General features: G+C 44.3%; 1 protein-coding gene across 3 annotated transcripts in view; it reads right to left on the bottom strand.

Moving 5' to 3' along the window:
• Positions 1-2,036, bottom strand: part of RPS6KA1 (ribosomal protein S6 kinase A1) — a 565,248-nt gene extending 563,212 nt beyond the window's left edge. The window contains exon 1 of one of the 3 annotated variants that reach the window (XM_069224044.1): positions 1,109-2,036. In XM_069224044.1, coding sequence (XP_069080145.1) covers positions 1,109-1,171 — 63 coding nt within the window. In that variant the 5' untranslated portion in view covers positions 1,172-2,036. The remainder of the gene's footprint in view (positions 1-1,108) is intronic. The other 2 variants (XM_069224045.1, XM_069224046.1) reach the window with 2 other exon arrangements.
• Between the last annotated feature and the right edge of the window lie 18,968 nt (positions 2,037-21,004).

Genomic DNA, 21,004 nt, shown 5'->3' with positions numbered 1-21,004 from the left:
GTTCATGAACTTGCCTTGTAAAATCGCTTGATTTCATTTGTCTAAGACATGCATACGTCATGCCTTTTCCAGTGTTTAGCCATCCTTGAGCACACTGGTACACTACTGAAAACACAGGAGGCTCCATGTTTTCCAGACTACTTTTTCGTATTTTCTACGCAGCGTGATCTCGCTGGGCAGTAGTAAATCCCCTTGCATGACATCGACATAGTTACATAGAAACTTGCATTACTGCTGATACGGTTGACTGCGAGCAAACTTCTGTTTCCTTGCGTGTGCTCCGTCAAGCTCATGGCATGGCGCTTTGAATTGACTTGCTTATGTAAAACTGTATTACTTTTCATTTTCAATTTATGTGGCAAGAAAAGTCCGGTTAGGACTTTACAACACTAATAACTGTAAGGTGAGCAAATGCGAGACCTCTTGCATTGCAAATGCTTGATTTTTGTTCCCAGACCGACTCGGTCTACTACACAGGTACTAGCTTGTATTGCGCCCTCCCTTCCACTCTCCTCCTTCACAAGGTTCTGGTAATATTGTTCTAACTATACTTGGTGCACATGAACCTGTTCTGTGTGAAAAACTGGAGTTTAAGATGCCCTCGCTCCTAAACTTTACAGTGAGGTTTGTTTCTTGTCCCCTCCCTGTAGAAACTGCGCCCTGTGGAAATTCCACACTCATACGGCAGACTTATTCCTCTGAACAACGCGAGCCTGCAAAACGTACCGGACTATTTCTGTAGCTTGCGGTTAACTCGCTGAACTATCGCCAGCTTTTCTAAATATTTTTATACACAATCTAGAGAGACACCAATATTTGGACAGACTAGCTAAGAATCAGGACGTTATTTACTTAGTATGGATTTAGCTTTCCCTCAGTGCAACCCCCGTCCGCGTAGTCGCGCGTCCATTAGCTGGGTGCACGCTGGAGAAGTTGTGAACACATCTCAGATTCGCACCTACCCCCTCCCCCCCCAATTGCATACGTAGACCCCATATGCTATGGATTCACAATTCATAACTACAAAAGACCTCTACCATCATAGTGGTGGGAAAGTGCTATGTCTCTAATACTCTGCCCGAACACCCCCACCTTCGCACCCTCTTACCTCAGGGTCCACGTGAACCACTTCCAGGTGTGGCCAGGGTTCTACCAGCTGTGCCAGCGGCATCTCGCAGGGAGTGTAGCGCCCACCGTGCAGCAAATAATCCTCGAGGCACTTGTGATTTCCACCTCCGAGCCGCTCACACCTTCAGCGGAGACCCAGACGTTGGGTTCTGGTCCTCGTCCGGCTGTCTCTAGGCTCCTTGACTGCCCTCGCCTACACGGGAGTCCTTGAGCGTCCTTTGGGATAGACACCTACACACGCTGCATTCCTCGACCGGGTCACACGCGACTCCCACTCAGCCCCTCTGATGCCCTCGGGTGGCTCCTGCACCCCCTGCTTCCCTCACCTGCCCCTGGCCTCTCGCTCTCCCTCCTGAATGTCTTGGGCAGCCTGCACCCTCACCTGCCGGGACCCTCCGCGCTCCTCACCTACACCTCTCACAGACGCCCCCGCCGCTATCCGAGCCCTGGCAGACCCCGGCCCTGCACGCGCTGCTGCCTCCCTCGGCGCCGGGCTCCCTCTCCCTCCGGTGGTTGTGGCTTCACCTATTCCCCGCAGGAGGCTGGAGCGCGGGTCGGAGGCAGCAGGAACACCCGGGGACCCGACCGAGCGGCAGCAGAGCGGCGGAGGCCACGCCTCTGCGGGGCGGGCTAAATCTACTCCGGCTCAACCCCGCGGCAGTCAGGGTAGCGCAGCAGGGCGCCGGCAACCACCCGGCTTGTACCTTAACCACCAACCCTCCCCGCACCGCGGGCCTGCTTCAGAAGACAGCACCCACGTTTTGCCGCCTTCACCGAAAGCCGCTGCCTCACTAAGGCGTTCCCACCTGCCAAGGTGCCCTGCTTCACCCGCCCTCCCCGCCAGGAGACTCCACCCTCCGGCCACTGGCCCCACCCCTGCCGCTGCTGCCGAGAGCCTCCCGGTCTGTACTCGAGTCTCCAGCGCCTGCCCCTGCGAGAGGCGTAGGCCCCGCCCCTCTGATCCCCGGCCCCGCCCCCGCGCCGCTGAGCCTCTCTGGTGGGATAGGCTCTCGAGACGAGATTGGTATTTCCTACTTGCCAACATTTTAGAAAAGAAACGGCGAGATTTTTAAAATAAGTTTCCACCATTAAGTTTTATCGAAGCAGAAGCAATTTCAGGTGAGAGACCGACAAAATAAAGCTATTTTTAGTTTAAAATGTTGCAAGTCTCTCGCCAGAACTGGGACTCAGCAGGTATGGTATTTTGCCGCCAGTGTAAGTCAAGGTGTTATAGACGTTGTTGGACTGGGAGGCGCAAGTAACCAGACCAGTTAGAGAGCAAAATGTCACTTTGTTAGTACAGGTAAGCAGACTATCAAACCCTTTGTTACATTAACAGTAATCAAAAACCCCACCTCACTAATACAAGGAATAATTGTAACCAGGGGCGGCTCTTCCACTGGGGCGGAGGGGCATCGCCCCTGCCAGCAGCAGGAGCCGCAAAACTTTTATAGTAAAAACATAATAAACCGTTTATTATGTTTTTACCATAAAAGTGGACAAATCTGCAAAAAGTGTTTCCTTGCAAGTGGGACGGGGCTCGACCGCAGCAGAGAGGGAAGGAAAAGGGGCCGCCTCCTGGGCACCCAACTGCAAGGAGACACCTCTTGTGCCATGGTCTGGTTGTGTGCCCTTGGTGCGGGGTCCCAAGTTAGTGGGCTGAGTGCGGGGCTCTGGGCAGCTGCCCACACGGCCCATGCCTAGCGCCGGCTCTGCTCCCTGATCTCCAATCAATATAATTTGTTCACTATGAATGATAGATGGACCTGATCCTGCCTAAAAAACATAAACTCCTCTTTCTAAATATCTGTGTGCTCAATCTAACCTACTCCCCGGCCCTTGCAAAACCTCCGTATCTCCCTAGTCACTTTCCTCCTAGCCTTTTCTATTGCTGAATATTTCAGTGCACCTCACCATACCCTGCGTGAAACCACTGCCGTCCATTAAACCTGCATACCTGCCCATGACTTCCGAATCAAATCTAAATCATACTTCATTGCCTTTAAAAGACCAAGTCCTGACTCTTGCACTATATCATTTTCCCCTAAGTGTAGGATCAATCCAGACACGCTCTCACCAAAATCAAGTCCGACAACTAAGGAAGTAATTGACCCAATTTCTTCCCTTTCCTTCCCCACCATGAACTATTAACATCATTAAGTCGAAATTCAAAATTTTTGCCACAGTCTATTTTCTGTATGCTTCTCTGCAAAAAATGCCACACAATCCAGATGGAGAATGTCGCCAGAACCAGCCCTGCCACACAACCTGGAACAAAAAAGGAATGTTAATCACTGCAATCATAACTGTTTAACTTCCTAATGTGTCTCAAATAACACTCGGAGGACCATCTGCCCAATCTTCGCACTTCTTGCACTGAGAAACCCAACTCAGAAGCCTCAGATGCTGCCCTTATTCTAAATGAGTGTGTCCCAAATTGAGCTGGAGCTTCCCCCACTGTCTTCAGTATCTTCCGCATTACAGCCAATACTTGCCCTGCTGACATTCTGTTACCATTTTTGTGTCTGAACACAAACACTTGTTTAGCCCCAGCCACGGACTTGAAAGCATACCATGAGTCCACCAGGCATAAAGTGCCCCCAACTCTGTGAAATACAATTTTGCCCCCTTTTCTACCTGGTCTGTTTTTGACTTTTCCAGAAAAAGATTTGTATTCTTGGCAACCACGTGCTCAACTCTCAACCCCCCACTACCCACACTACCCAGTAGTTCAGAAATTCTAAATGCCCCCCAAAAAGAACCAGGACATAACAAGGAAACGTCAAAACTGGAATAACAACAATCCTTTAGACCACTGACCAACAATATAAACCTTCTCATGTCTAGAAAACAGTTTTCTCTTGCATTATTTCACCCAACCTCCCAAAATCTTCCTATCCATCTCCCCTGCTGACAGCTCATAGCCCCAAAAGAACTTCCCTTAAAACTTAGTCCTGCCAGCTTTCCTGCAATTGTAGGGGCTGAAATCTTCCAATCTACATTGGCCATAATGAACCTCACCACGTCCTCCTTCCTAGCTACAATACGTCCCTTTTCTTGGTCTCTGTATTGTTCCCCTCCTCGCAAAAATGCGTCCCATGCTCTTTGATAGGCAGTACATGTGCTCACTGCAATTAATGTTTCTACCAGCTCCATAATTCTCAATCTGCTAGCTCTCACACTTCCGGAGCAACCTGGGTCTTCAACAAATCTGCTCCAGGCGCAAACCCACAGAATCTCCGCCAATACGAATAAGACAAAGCATCCGCTTTGTTATTGTCCACACCTGGGACATGCTGTGCCCCAAAGACAATATTAAACATCAAACAATTTAGCATGAATCTCTGCAGCAGCTTCAACAATCTACAGTCTTTAGCTTTTTGACCTTTTACCAAATCCACCACCATCCTGTTGTCCGCATGGAAGGTAACTGTGTTATTCGTCAGTAATTTGCCCCAGACAGAAAGGGCCACTAGCAGTGGAAAAAATCCAAAGAAACCAGTAATTCTACCTTCTTGTTCCCATTGTGAAGGCCACTGCTCCACACACCACTTTCCTTCCCAAAACAGACCAAGACCTTCAGAACCTGCCGCATCCGGGTAAATTTGTACCATCCAATGAAAATCTTCCCCCATGACCATATGTAAAATCCATTAAAACCTCTCAGAAACAACGGCATACCTCCAAATCTGCGCTCAAAACCCTTGTAATCCTGACTTTGTGATGCAGCAATTGGGCCTCTGCCATAGCAAAGCCTAGTCTTCGACAGAAATTCCTAACTGCTTTCACTACTTTACAAGCAAAATTAAGATGTCCTAGCAATTGTTATATTTGTCTCAACTGCAGTTTGCTTGCTGACACCGCCTTCTCCAAAAAACTCACCAAGTCTAGGTCGTTCTGCTCAGGTGACCTTGCCTCCATCTTCACTGTGTCCAACTCAATTCCTAAAAACACCAAATTGGTGCTGGACACTTCAATTTGTTTAGGTGTTATGGGTACCCCCATCTTGTCTGCCGATGCCTTGAAATTGTGTAATGCAGTTTGACTTATCGCATCACCCCCTTTACTAATGAACAGAAAACCATCTAAGTGATGGGTGACTAATTTGTGTCTTTTCTTGAAAGTGAAACTCAATTGCAAAAAGGAACTGAATAGCTCAAATAACATACAGGATAATGCACATCACATGGGAAGTACTTTGTCCACATACAGACCATCCTGAAATTGAATGCCCAACAGAGAAAATCATTGAAATGGACTGGAAGAAGCCTAAAAGCAGACTTGATATCGCACTTTACCAATTTTGCCCCCACATCTAGTTTCCAAACCAACTGTATGGCCACATCCAAGGATGAAAACTGAACTTCTGAATTCTTTCAAGCAATTAAATAATTGACCAATGACCCTTCTGGGCAGGAAACATCATGTATTAATCTACATTCGCCTGCATTCTTTTTAGGCACCACCCCTTGTGGAGACACCTGCATGTCCGTCAGTGGCCAATACGCAAATGGGCCTGCCATTCTTCCTTCCTTCACCTCCTTGTTCATTTTGTGTCTCACCACCTCTGGATGTTCCATAGCCAATTTTAGATTTTTCACAAACCTGACCCGAGGACCCCGGTAACCGAGCTTAAAACCTGTCTCAAAACCACATTTTAAAATTGGCACTTCCTCTCTGTTGGGACAGAACGAAGCCAGTGTTTAAGAACTTCCAGTTTAATTGGAATAAAAGCTGATGTTCCCAAGCATTTGTGTCCCTCTTTCTCTACCTTGCCCGCTACTGCTGAAACCTGCCTGTTCCCCAAAACAGTGTCAGACAGCATGCCTCCCCCCGCATTTGGAGCACTCATGTTTATACTTGCAAGGATTTCTGGGCAGAACCGCCTATTAAAACTCCAGCATATTTTGGGATTTGGGTTGTATCCTTTGGCCCAGTTTCCCAACCCGCCCCCTTGGGGTGGGTTGCACCTGAAAGGGCAGATACTGTACCACCAACCCACTAGTGCAGTTGTTCCTAACCTGTGGTCCACGGGCCCCCAGGGGTTGGTGACACATTCCCAAGGAGTCCGCAGGCCTGAGCCTGAAGGAAGGCACTTCTCCAGCTGAGGCCTCTGACAAACGTGTGTTTTTATGTTTATTACTTCCTTTCCAGCAGTTTTGAAAGCACTCTAACCTTCCTTGTACATCCAGCAGCTTTCTGGCACAAATAAAAGCTTAATGTACCTGTTGGAGAGAGATGAGAGTTTTGTGCAGTGGCAGTTTTGACTAAAAGGTAATGCAGCTGGTTAATATGCCTGTTGCAAAGAACGTGTGTCACGCAAAGAACAGTATTTTATGTGCATAGCACAGTGGGTTAGTGCTTTTGTCACAGAGATTCTTTTGTTACTGTGCAGTTCATAAGCTACAATCATAATCTAGCACGGTGAGCTATGATCTGCCATTAAAGAGATGCATGCAAATTGCATGGCACAATTTAGAAAGTTTTTTTTCCCCCAGTCTTTCATTTTCCTTATGCTGCTAAAAACGGGTTGTTTGCGTAGAAATACATTCTTATTATTAAAGTCAATGCTAACCACTGTGTTGTGTTCTGAACCCTGAGTTTGTGTTTCTCCAGACCAAGCACTATTAGAAAATGCCTATCAGTGTGGATGACATGTTAATCCTACACCTTTTAGTCCCCGGTAAAGTGCTCCAACACCCTACACTGGTATGTGAGGTGCTATAAAACAAATGAATTACATGTGCCAGAGAAGCTAGGTAGAGATGAGAGGCCCTTATGGTTTTACTTCCTTTCCCCACCACATATGTATGTGAAAAAGCTTTCTCAGATCTTTTGTACCTAAAAAATAAAAACAGTCGCCAATGCCACTCACACCTGGCATCTCCCCATTCACCGCAGCCCCATCAGCTTTCTTCCAACCAATTTCTGTTGATTCAGCCATTTCGTTGCCCCCAGGTACTTCCTCCCTTATTGTCGAGATGGTTGCCCGGAACCTCTCCCTCACTTCTGGCCGGTTGACCAAGGCCGCGTGAAACCTGAATGGGTCTATTTCGCCACAGCTGTCTTGCTTCTACGTTTTTCTCCCCATGTTGCCCTTCAGATCGCCCCAACCTGTGGGATCTGTGCTCCTGGTTCCTGACGTGTCCTCCATAACCTCCTTATTTTTGCTGGCCACCTGATCTGCTACCCACACCCATCTACCTTGTGACATGCCCTGGCCCTGAACACCTAAAGTTAAAAACTTGGCTCTGGGCTGCCACTCCTGTATTTCAGCCACTGGCTTCCTTTCTGCCACTTTAGTGCAGAAACAAGGGGAATTGCCAAGCCAAATCCCACCAACGTTTTACTCCACTATTCATCTGCCTCAGTATCCAGTGGTTTAACTGCATTGCTAGGTACATTCCTTTTCCCTTTTGGAAATGGCAGCTTCCTTGCCCCCATATTTTCAGGCCCTTTCCCTTTTATGGGAAGTCCTTTTTCTAATCCTATGCCCCCTCCCATGAGCACCCGCGCTAGGCGGTGAGCGCAATGCACTCTGGCGGTCCTTGCTGCCTCTTGGGCATGAGCCAACGCTCCAAGCATCCTCCCCACTTTTGTGACAGACTCCTTTCCTTGAGCGCTTGACGCTCTAATCCCCTGCGGGCCGCACATAACACGCTCTGCCTCTGCCCGTTGTCAGAGCTCCCCCATCGCGCTTCAAGATAAGCGTTGTTTTTTGACTTTGGGCCTCATTTTCAACTACTCCTCTCAATGCCACTAACCGCGACCTCCTTCACTTTCACATTTACTTTTGGTGGGGAACACGCCAAGACTGCTTCCGTGACACCACTAGCGGCAGAACGCTTAGGTCTAGCCGTACGCCCCCAGGCCTGCAATATGACCCATGGCTTTATTAAATCTTCCTACCCTGCCGTTCAAAGTACCCTCAAAGGGTCCCGACCGTCTACACCCTTTCAGCCATATAATTGCACCTAATGCAAAGCCAATAATGTAACCCCCACTGACCCAACTAATTATCACCTATCAACAAACTCACCACTAAACAGCCTACCTCCAGGAGCCTACCTCCAGGACCACATCAAGCTAAGTGGGACATTTTTGAAGTGACATGTGACCCAACTGTCATAAAAACCCCAAACCTAAACAGGGAACCCCCCTGGTCAGGACCTCACCACCTGTCCGAAGAACCCCAGGGGGTGGACACCTTTGGGCACGACCACTGGGACCCCCATTCTTTTATGAGGATATTTGTAACCTGACTGATTTTCTATCAGCATACCTGTTATTTTAATGGTACTGCCAGTACCAAAATTAGTAAAATTAACTATTTTCCCCTCCTATCTGTACAAACTTCAAGCGGCTAATATAAAAAGAATGCACATTTAAAATATGTTGTAGAGCTAGAATAATGATCCATTATTAATAATTAAAGTAAACAAACACAGAAAAGTCATGTTACAAACGTTTACAGATGATTTTATAGAAAATCATATCCAAGTATTACACCCAGGCCTTTTCATGCTCTTAATATATGAACAAATGGTCAATATTTTTCTCTTGGAAATGCGGCAACCCTATTGAAGAGGCTGTGTAAGAGTAACCAGATCATGCATTCCCTTGCACCACCTGAAGTGGAATTCACCCTGTGAACATAACCCTCTCATTGTTCCACGCCATATTAAAATTCTAAGTGAAGATGACATGTAGTTATTATGAAGCAAAAGAAGTATATCACTACAGTGCTGGACAAGGCATATTTGCCGACAGTCTCAATTTACACAAAATAGTCCCACCTTTTAAGCCGAAAGAGGCTTTGTTACTCCGCTTTAATTTTCCTCCATTCAATGTATGTTAATTGGGAGATATAATTTCCCCAATTATTTCCTAAGTAAATCTCCTTTTTTATCTATATCCAAATGTTGGAATGTTATCAAGTGACTTGTCAATTGCATCTCAGCAAGTATTTGAACGATCATATACCACAGCATTGCTTCTTGTGTTGTAAAATAATTCATTGCAAATAACAACTTAATTTGTGTTAAATTCAGATACAAGTGTAGTAGGTAAACATGGCTATCAGTGCAAAAAAAGAGAAAACAGGAATTGCAGTTCCTTAAGTGCCCCAGGTACTTGTAGAAATCCTCTGACAAGATTACAAGTATTCTTTGTCTTAGTCTAGAGGAAAGTAAAAAAACCCTGCAAGAACAGCTTTTCAAAACTATTCATATTAAATAAAGATATTTTTCATGATAAAAGGTTTTCATTGATTTTTAAAAGCATATTGAACATCAATGGAGTAGACATAAGGTGAGTAAATCCCACCAACTCCTTTTGTCCCCTACTCTTCCCATCCACTCAGCTCTCCCACAACATATTCTCAGTTTCCTTTTCCCCCCCAACAGTATTTCCTTTCTCATTTATGAATTTTACCCATCAACCGTCCCCTTTATGGGACCTAGAATTCGTAGATCGAGTAGTCGCTTAGGGCATCTGAGATCCCTAAAGTCTTTAGCTCAATAATTTAGCAAAGGTCCCCAAGTCTTCAAAAACATCGCTCTGCCAAGAGTTCTATGAGGCAGTTTTTTCCATACCCACAATTGGCTCTGTTGCCTTGTCTCGTAAAAGCAATTGTTCCTGCTGGAGAAAGTTTGCTGTTAGTCAGTAACTGGTAAATCCCCCAAGAAGTCACCTCTTGGCACTTATCTCTCTGGTTTCCCATAGCCTCTTCAATTATTCTCAATACTTTACCCTAGAAGTTCATTATTTTGGTGCAGGACCACAGTATGTCGGGTATAGTAACATTAATTGTGGATCCTCATCAAAATGTATCAGACCTTTTATGGTCTATCGAATGTAGATGAAATGTTGTTTGGTGCCACCAGTATAGGATTTTGAACAGGGACTCTCTACCTTAAATGTGCTACGGATTGAGTTTCTAGTAAATATGTACTGCCATTGCCTCTCTTCTAGCAGTATGCCTAGTTCCTGTTCCTAGGCTGTGTGGAATGTGGCTTTTTGCGTTCTGGCTGTCACTTTGCTGTATCTTGTGTCACACCTGCATTTATATAAAACACACCACCCCCACCTAGGAAACCTATATTCTTACGTAAGATTTTCAAGGGCATCAAGAGGCCAGTGTCAAGAAGACCCCCAAGCTGAATTATCCTTCCTCTTTCCATTTATTGAATATGTTTAGTTGCATCCTGGGTGAAATCCAAATACCCACCGTAGTGGGGTGAAGGGTGATGGACATTAGGTAATTCCACCTCTCATGCTCTATGTGTCCTAGGTTCTCTTCAATGTGGCTAGTACACAAGCTTATAAAGATTGTTGCAGTGTTGTTGCCTTGGCACCAAGGGCACTCCCATAGTTGCTTCTGCACCAAGCTATGGTCTTGCTTGCAGCACCCTTTTTTCGATTCTCCGTGCATCCACTCAATCAAGGTATCAGAGCTGGGATTCCTGTCACTAAGCTGTGATGTTGGTAATCCACCAAACCTCATCCTAGGGCTGCAGGGTGCCCCATGTCCTTTTTAATTTTAGTTTCCCTCCTTTCCACATATATTTCGCAATGACCTTGTGGAGTGTAAGAAAATGTGCTCTTTCCTATAATGGCAGTGTTTGAAATATATATAGGATCCTAGAGAGTATAGTAGATTTGACTACAGTTATAGACCCGTCCAAGGAAATGGTATGTGCTCACCAATTCTGTAACTGTACTTTAATTGATCTATATAATGCATGTAGGGCAGCTGATTAGTGTTACCTAGTTTGGATACGTCAGCCCCCAATTATCATTTGTGTGGGGTAGACAACTTAAAGGGTGTGTTATGTTGTAACTCTTCAAATGTTTACTTTTGTGTTAATATCATCCCTCCATTTATGATCTATTGACTTTAAAGCCTGATACGGACTGACCATTAGTGACAGAAGCATTGCATTCTTAGATGTTGTAATTACTATGAGGAACAATGTCTTGGAGATCAAAATTTAACACAAAACCTACAGACCAAAATAACTTTTTTTTACTATAACAGCTTTCATCAGTACCCACTAAAAAAGCATTTACCGTCCTCTCAGTTGCTAAGAATAAAATACATTGTTTCAGATCCTGTGAAATGTGAAGAAGGTAAAATACGTATGGTGGATAAATTCACTCAACGGGGTTACCACAGCACAGTTATACAAAAAGCGATTGACAGAGTGAACCCGAAAGGAAGATTACAACTTCTAGGATCCACTAACTGTTTCAACAACACTGAAAGATTAGTATATGTTTCAGAATACTCGCTGGGGAGTCTGTTTGGTTAGCTTATTATGCCATCCCATACAACGCAGGGCAAACCTCCACAGCCGGACAATCGCCCTGCTCACCAGTGGAAATACCAGAGAGTTATATCATAAGTGATAAATGCCAAACTCAAAACCTTCTCCGGTAATTCTGTCAGAAACTGACATGTCTCCGTGGTCTAATTTGGGGTTGGATATTGTTGTCCCACTTAAGATCCCCAGTGAAATTCTTAAACATGCCTTGGTATTAGTAGACTATGGGGGGCATTATGCCCCTGGCGGTCCTGCTCCGCCATGCCGGCGGTGGTGGCCAGACCGCCGAAAGCGTGGCGGTGAAGGACCGCCAAATTATGACAACAGTAGTGAACTGGCTGCATTGCAGCCAGTTCACCACATGTACTGCCAAGGGGGTAGGACCACCTTCGACCCGGCGGTCCACCTAACACCCCCTGCGGTATTTTGAGCATCCTCACTGCCAGGGATTCCGTGGCGGCAGCCCCGCCACAGAATGCCTAGAGGTAACGATACTGGTGACAGGAATACTCATTCCTGTCACCACTGCAGGACTCCCCAACCCCTCCCTCTATGTAGGACCCACCCCAACCCCATCAGAAGCCCCCCACCCACCAAGCAGTGCCACCCCCTCCCCCCATTCTGGACCCCCAATCCCCATTCTGTACCCTCCGCCCGCCGATCCCATTCTGTACCCCCCACCCCTGTACATCTACGCAGGCAGACATCACACATACATAAATACACACACACTCATTCACACACACTTGCACACACGGCCACAACCCTCCCCACCCCCGCATTCACACAAGCACACATACACTTGCATACACATGCACACAAACACACACAACACCCCTCACCCTCCTCCAGTCACACAACCACACACCCCCATTCACGCACACAACACTCAACACCCCCCTGTCAGTCGATCACCTTACCTGGTGGTCGTCGCTTGCTTCACCGCCAGCGCCCCGTCACCACAACACCGCCACGCTGTTTACAGTGATATAATGTGGCGGGTGGTGTTGTGGTGACATGGTGGTGGAGCAACCTCCTCACCGCCAGGTTGGCTGCTGGCTGCTTCCCCGCCCAATAGTGGCGGAGAGCAGCCAGCAGCCATAATATGGCGGTCTGACGGTTATTTGGCAGGCACAACATTGGCGGTCTTTGTAAAAGACCGCCAATATCAAAATGATCGCCTATATGTCTAGGTAGCCAGAAGTAGCCTTTGTTCACAATATTGAAACACACTGGTATTGAGTTCTTCCAAGGCATTTTCAGCATAGAAGATTATCCCAACAATTTTATGACTGATGGTATGCAATTGGTTTCTGAAGAACTGAAGCAATTTCAATCTGAATATGACATAATTCACATCTACACTTCCTTATACTATCCCTGTAGCAATGGTTTGGTGGAACGTTTCAACCATATGCTGAAAAAAAAACTGCCGTTTATGATTGTGAATAAGTTAAATTGGAAGTGTGCTGTTAGGGACATGTTATAGGATATGTGATCTACACCCAATGTAACTACTGGTGTCAGGCAGTTTGTACTGTTGAGAGGGCGTGTTCCTGGGTCCAAACTGAACAGGGATTGGATGGGGCATCACATTATTGATTATTTTCATTTAAGAAAAGTAGTGGATGTCAGGAGGAAGTTCCAAGCCAACTATTGGGGTATGGGATGTGGCAACAGTATGAATGTGAAACAAGGTTGTTGGTTGAAAGTCAGTAAGCAAGGGCGTTTATAGAGGGTGAATCCAAGTACTGGTTACACCTGTGATGGTTGTACCTGGAACAAAGAAAGAATTGTGTTGGTTCCAGATGAAAAAGTTGATATGGTCCGTAAGCGTTTTCGAACTGCTCATGCTGAGGTATGTGAGGAGATTCCTCATTCCGAGGAAATTTCATGTTCTTCAGGTTTATTCATTTCCAGGCATTTCCCTGAATATTTTCAAGATTATGTTACTGGTTAACTACTGAACTGTATTATATGTTTCGCTGTATTCATATGTTTGCTCTTTAACATCTCCTCATGCCTTGTTTCTTTCATTTTTTGTTACCTTTGTTAATTATTTTAGGGGTGGGATATGTTAGGGTTGGTGCCGAATTGCACATTCCATTGAATTTACCTGTATTCCTGGTCTTTTAATAAATGTGAGTACTTCATCATATTGGTGTATGCTCTTCATTTCAGTATGTAACCTTCACCACCTCGAATCAGACTGCGTTGTCTTGGCCCCAGGAAGCGATGCAGTGTTCAATATCTGTGGCCCTCTCTTCTTCCATATTTTCTCCACCAGGCTTCCAGTTTGTCTCAGCACCTTCCTTTATCCTTTCCCTTCGTCTTTCTTCGAGGAGCATCTTCTCTGGTGTCGTGCATGGACTGTTTGCCACTCAAGTCTCCATTTGGGTGTAATCCTTCTTTCGTCTGTTCCCTTTGATGGCTTCTTGCCATCTGCTGTGTTTGGAAGGGAAACATCATTTACCACGCGGTGAATGCAACGAAATGCATTTACCACGATGTATTTACAACGCATATGTGTTTACCACACATGGCTTTACCAAGCATACCTTTACCACAAATATACCTTTACCATGCATGCCTTTACAACAAATTTCGTTGTAAAGAATGAATGGTAAAGGTATATGTGTGGTAAAGGTTTTAAAGGTAAGTATTGAGTGGGTTGAGTGATATATATATATATATATATATATATATATATATATATATGTATAGTGTTTAGGGTGGATAACCGTTATTGGTGGTAATAGTTTTAGGTTGGGTATGGGTTTTGCGGTGGTAAGGGCATTTTTAGGTTTTAGGGTGGGCGTGGGTTTTAGGGTGGTAAGGGCATTTTTAGGTTTTAGGGTGGGTATGGCTTTTTGGGTGGTAGGGTATTTTTAGGTTTTAGGGTGGGTATGGGTTTTGGGGTGGTAAGGGCATTTTTAGGTTTTAGGGTGGGTATGGGGTTTTGGGTCGTAAGGGCCTTTTTAGGTTTTAGGGTGGGTATAGGTTTTGGGGTGGTAAGGGCATTTTTAGGTTTTAGGGCAGGCATCGGTTTTGGGGTGGTAAGAGTTTTTTTAGGTTTTAGGTTGTGCATGGGTTTTGGGGTGGTAAGGGTATTTTTTGGGTGGGTATGGGTTTTGGGGTGGTAAGGGTATTTTTAGGGTGGGTATGGGTTTTTGGGTTCTAAGGGTATTTTTAGGTTTTAGGGTGGTTATGGGTTTTGGGGTGGTAAGGGCATTTTTAGGTTTTAGGGCGGGCATCGGTTTTGGGGTGGTAAGGGTATTTTTAGGTTTTAGGTTTTAGATTGTGCATGGGTTTTGGGGTGGTAAGGGCATTTTAGGTTTTAGGGTCGGTATAGCTTTTTGGGTGGTAGGGCATTTTTAGGTTTTAAAGTGGGTATGTGTTTTTGGTTCGTAAGGACATTTTTAGGTTTTAGGGTGGTTATTGGTTTTGGGGTGGTAAGGGCATTTTTAGGTTTTTGGGGTGGGCATGGGTTTTGGGGTGGTAAGGTTAATTTTAGGTTTTAGGGTGGTTTTGGGCTTTGGGGTGGTAAGGTTATTTTTAAGTTTTAGGGTGGGAATGGGTTTTGGGGTGGTAAGGGCATTTTTAGATTTTAAGGTGGGTATGGGTTTTTGGGGTGGTAAGGGCATTTTTAGGTTTTAGGGTGGGTTTTGAGGTGATAAGGGCATTTTTAGGTTTTAGGGTGGGTATGGTTTTGGGGTGGTAAGGGCTTTTTGAGGTTTTAGGGTGAGCATGGGTTCTGGGGTGGTAAGGGTATTTTTATGGTGGGTATGGGATTTGGGGTGGTAAGGGATGCTTAGGTTTTAGGGTGGGCATGGGTTTTGGGGTGGTAAGGGTATTTTTAGGTTTTAGGGTGATTATGGGTTTTGGGGTGGTATGGGATTTGGAGTGGTAAGGGGGTTTAGGTTTTGGGGTGGGTATGGGGTTTGAGGTGGTTAGGGGGTTTAGGATTTAGGGTGGGTATGGGTTTTGGGGTGGTAAGGTAATTTTTAGGGTTTAGGATAGGTAGGGTTTTTGGGTGAAAATGAATGTTTGTGTATGTGTGTATATAGATAGATAGATAGATAGATAGATAAATAGAAAGATATAGCTATATATAATGTATGTTATAATTACATCTTACAATGCATATGCCTTTACCAGCAATGCCTTTACTACATATTTTTCATGGTAAAGACATTCTTGGTAAAAGCATATGTATTGTAAAACTATTTTGTGGTAAGTGCATGCATGGTACCATGCATTGTACTTACTGCGTTGTAAAGGCATGCGTTGTAAGTGCATGCGTTGTTCCATCATACATCCTGTTTGGAATGCAACTTGCTTGTTCTACTGATGTAACTGTTGTGATCTCTCTCACCTGAAGGTTATTTTGAAGGCATGGGTTTTGGGGTGGTAAGGGTATTTTTAGGGTGGGTATGGGTTTTTGGGTTCTAAGGGCATTTTTAGGTTTTAGGGTGGTTATGGGTTTTGGGGTGGTAAGGGCATTTTTAGGTTTTAGGGCGGGCATCGGTTTTGGGGTGGTAAGGATATTTTTAGGTTTTAGGTTTTAGATTGTGCATGGGTTTTGGGGTGGTAAGGGCATTTTAGGTTTTAGGGTCGGTATAGCTTTTTGGGTGGTAGGGCATTTTTAGGTTTTAAAGTGGGTATGTGTTTTTGGTTCGTAAGGACATTTTTAGGTTTTAGGGTGGTTATTGGTTTTGGGGTGGTAAGGGCATTTTTAGGTTTTTGGGGTGGGCATGGGTTTTGGGGTGGTAAGGTTATTTTTAGGTTTTAGGGTGGGTTTGGGCTTTGGGGTGGTAAGGTTATTTTTAAGTTTTAGGGTGGGAATGGGTTTTGGGGTGGTAAGGGCATTTTTAGATTTTAAGGTGGGTATGGGGTTTTCGGGTGGTAAGGGCATTTTTAGGTTTTAGGGTGGGTTTTGAGGTGATAAGGGCATTTTTAGGTTTTAGGGTGGGTATGGTTTTGGGGTGGTAAGGGCTTTTTGAGGTTTTAGGGTGAGCATGGGTTCTGGGGTGGTAAGGGTATTTTTATGGTAGGTATGGGATTTGGGGTGGTAAGGGATGCTTAGGTTTTATGGTGGGCATGGGTTTTGGGGTGGTAAGGGTATTTTTAGGTTTTAGGGTGATTATGGGTTTTGGGGTGGTATGGGATTTGGAGTGGTAAGGGGGTTTAGGTTTTAGGGTGGGTATGGGGTTTGAGGTGGTTAGGGGGTTTAGGATTTAGGGTGGGTATGGGTTTTGGGGTGGTAAGGTAATTTTTAGGGTTTAGGATAGGTAGGGTTTTTGGGTGAAAATGAATGTTTGTGTATGTGTGTATATAGATAGATAGATAGATAGATAGATAAATAGAAAGATATAGCTATATATAATGTATGTTATAATTACATCTTACAATGCATATGCCTTTACCAGCAATGCCTTTACTACATATTTTTCATGGTAAAGACATTCTTGGTAAAAGCATATGTATTGTAAAACTATTTTGTGGTAAGTGCATGCATGGTACCATGCATTGTACTTACTGCGTTGTAAAGGCATGCGTTGTAAGTGCATGCGTTGTTCCATCATACATCCTGTTTGGAATGCAACTTGCTTGTTCTACTGATGTAACTGTTGTGATCTCTCTCACCTGAAGGTTATTTTGAAGGCATGTCCTGCAGTAGCGTACTGTATGGTTTGCGAGAAAGTCTGTCACTGGTCTAGTCTAAATGCCTTGCATTTATTGAATGCTTTGCACTTGTAGGCCGATCATCCAAGATCTAAACCGTTCTAAGTCCAAGATTGGTTCTTCTGGCATTTCCTCCAATGTGTTGACTCCCACACCCAACTCTGACACACTTTGCTGGAAGTTCCTGAGCACCATTTCAGTTCTGTTTTGATAGTTGAAGTTTCTTCTCCCGGTTTCCAAAAGAGTTGTTCCATAAGGCAACAAGTAATCTGAGAGACCATGCCATTAGCAGATTACATCTTTTTGGCAGTTATGGGGCTGGTTTGTTGGTCATTGGCATCCTGCTCTTTTGATTTTTTAGATTTGTTGGGCTGAAGCATGGGTTTGAGCGCTTGACGCTCTAATCCCCTGCGGGCCGCACATAACACGCTCTGCCTCTGCCCGTTGTCAGAGCTCCCCCATCGCGCTTCAAGATAAGCGTTGTTTTTTGACTTTGGGCCTCATTTTCAACTACTCCTCTCAATGCCACTAACCGCGACCTCCTTCACTTTCACATTTACTTTTGGTGGGGAACACGCCAAGACTGCTTCCGTGACACCACTAGCGGCAGAACGCTTAGGTCTAGCCGTACGCCCCCAGGCCTGCAATATGACCCATGGCTTTATTAAATCTTCCTACCCTGCCGTTCAAAGTACCCTCAAAGGGTCCCGACCGTCTACACCCTTTCAGCCATATAATTGCACCTAATGCAAAGCCAATAATGTAACCCCCACTGACCCAACTAATTATCACCTATCAACAAACTCACCACTAAACAGCCTACCTCCAGGAGCCTACCTCCAGGACCACATCAAGCTAAGTGGGACATTTTTGAAGTGACATGTGACCCAACTGTCATAAAAACCCCAAACCTAAACAGGGAACCCCCCTGGTCAGGACCTCACCACCTGTCCGAAGAACCCCAGGGGGTGGACACCTTTGGGCACGACCACTGGGACCCCCATTCTTTTATGAGGATATTTGTAACCTGACTGATTTTCTATCAGCATACCTGTTATTTTAATGGTACCGCCAGTACCAAAATTAGTAAAATTAACTATTTTCCCCTCCTATCTGTACAAACTTCAAGCGGCTAATATAAAAAGAATGCACATTTAAAATATGTTGTAGAGCTAGAATAATGATCCATTATTAATAATTAAAGTAAACAAACACAGAAAAGTCATGTTACAAACGTTTACAGATGATTTTATAGAAAATCATATCCAAGTATTACACCCAGGCCTTTTCATGCTCTTAATATATGAACAAATGGTCAATATTTTTCTCTTGGAAATGCGGCAACCCTATTGAAGAGGCTGTGTAAGAGTAACCAGATCATGCATTCCCTTGCACCACCTGAAGTGGAATTCACCCTGTGAACATAACCCTCTCATTGTTCCACGCCATATTAAAATTCTAAGTGAAGATGACATGTAGTTATTATGAAGCAAAAGAAGTATATCACTACAGTGCTGGACAAGGCATATTTGCCGACAGTCTCAATTTACACAAAATAGTCCCACCTTTTAAGCCGAAAGAGGCTTTGTTACTCCCGCTTTAATTTTCCTCCATTCAATGTATGTTAATTGGGAGATTTAATTTCCCCAATTATTTCCTAAGTAAATCTCCTTTTTTATCTATATCCAAATGTTGGAATGTTATCAAGTGACTTGTCAATTGCATCTCAGCAAGTATTTGCACGATCATATACCACAGCATTGCTTCTTGTGTTGTAAAATAATTCATTGCAAATAACAACTTAATTTGTGTTAAATTCAGATACAAGTGTAGTAGGTAAACATGGCTATCAGTGCAAAAAAAGAGAAAACAGGAATTGCAGTTCCTTAAGTGCCCCAGGTACTTGTAGAAATCCTCTGACAAGATTACAAGTATTCTTTGTCTTAGTCTAGAGGAAAGTAAAAAAACCCTGCAAGAACAGCTTTTCAAAACTATTCATATTAAATAAAGATATTTTTCATGATAAAAGGTTTTCATTGATTTTTAAAAGCATATTGAACATCAATGGAGTAGACATAAGGTGAGTAAATCCCACCAACTCCTTTTGTCCCCTACTCTTCCCATCCACTCAGCTCTCCCACAACATATTCTCAGTTTCCTTTTCCCCCCCAACAGTATTTCCTTTCTCATTTATGAATTTTACCCATCAACCGTCCCCTTTATGGGACCTAGAATTCGTAGATCGAGTAGTCGCTTAGGGCATCTGAGATCCCTAAAGTCTTTAGCTCAATAATTTAGCAAAGGTCCCCAAGTCTTCAAAAACATCGCTCTGCCAAGAGTTCTATGAGGCAGTTTTTTCCATACCCACAATTGGCTCTGTTGCCTTGTCTCGTAAAAGCAATTGTTCCTGCTGGAGAAAGTTTGCTGTTAGTCAGTAACTGGTAAATCCCCCAAGAAGTCACCTCTTGGCACTTATCTCTCTGGTTTCCCATAGCCTCTTCAATTATTCTCAATACTTTACCCTAGAAGTTCATTATTTTGGTGCAGGACCCCAGTATGTCGGGTATAGTAACATTAATTGTGGATCCTCATCAAAATGTATCAGACCTTTTATGGTCTATCGAATGTAGATGAAATGTTGTTTGGTGCCACCAGTATAGGATTTTGAACAGGGACTCTCTACCTTAAATGTGCTACGGATTGAGTTTCTAGTAAATATGTACTGCCATTGCCTCTCTTCTAGCAGTATGCCTAGTTCCTGTTCCTAGGCTGTGTGGAATGTGGCTTTTTGCGTTCTGGCTGTCACTTTGCTGTATCTTGTGTCACACCTGCATTTATATAAAACACACCACACCCACCTAGGAAACCTATATTCTTGCGTAAGATTTTCAAGGGCATCAAGAGGCCAGTGTCAAGAAGACCCCCAAGCTGAATTATCCTTCCTCTTTCCATTTATTGAATATGTTTAGTTGCATCCTGGGTGAAATCCAAATACCCACCGTAGTGGGGTGAAGGGTGATGGACATTAGGTAATTCCACCTCTCATGCTCTATGTGTCCTAGGTTCTCTTCAATGTGGCTAGTACACAAGCTTATAAAGATTGTTGCAGTGTTGTTGCCTTGGCACCAAGGGCACTCCCATAGTTGCTTCTGCACCAAGCTATGGTCTTGCTTGCAGCACCCTTTTTTCGATTCTCCGTGCATCCACTCAATCAAGGTATCAGAGCTGGGATTCCTGTCACTAAGCTGTGATGTTGGTAATCCACCAAACCTCATCCTAGGGCTGCAGGGTGCCCCATGTCCTTTTTAATTTTAGTTTCCCTCCTTCCCACATATATTTCGCAATGACCTTGTGGAGTGTAAGAAAATGTGCTCTTTCCTATAATGGCAGTGTTTGAAATATATATAGGATCCTAGAGAGTATAGTAGATTTGACTACAGTTATAGACCCGTCCAAGGAAATGGTATGTGCTCACCAATTCTGTAACTGTACTTTAATTGATCTATATAATGCATGTAGGGCAGCTGATTAGTGTTACCTAGTTTGGATACGTCAGCCCCCAATTATCATTTGTGTGGGGTAGACAACTTAAAGGGTGTGTTATGTTGTAGCTCTTCAAATGTTTACTTTTGTGTTAATATCATCCCTCCATTTATGATCTATTGACTTTAAAGCCTGATACGGACTGACCATTAGTGACAGAAGCATTGCATTCTTAGATGTTGTAATTACTATGAGGAACAATGTCTTGGAGATCAAAATTTAACACAAAACCTACAGACCAAAATAACTTTTTTTTACTATAACAGCTTTCATCAGTACCCACTAAAAAAGCATTTACCGTCCTCTCAGTTGCTAAGAATAAA

Source organism: Pleurodeles waltl, chromosome 3_1 (genome assembly GCF_031143425.1).
Source record: "Pleurodeles waltl isolate 20211129_DDA chromosome 3_1, aPleWal1.hap1.20221129, whole genome shotgun sequence".
In the NCBI taxonomy this organism is placed as follows: domain Eukaryota; kingdom Metazoa; phylum Chordata; class Amphibia; order Caudata; family Salamandridae; genus Pleurodeles; species Pleurodeles waltl.
This window is presented reverse-complemented; position numbering and strand designations above follow the sequence as displayed.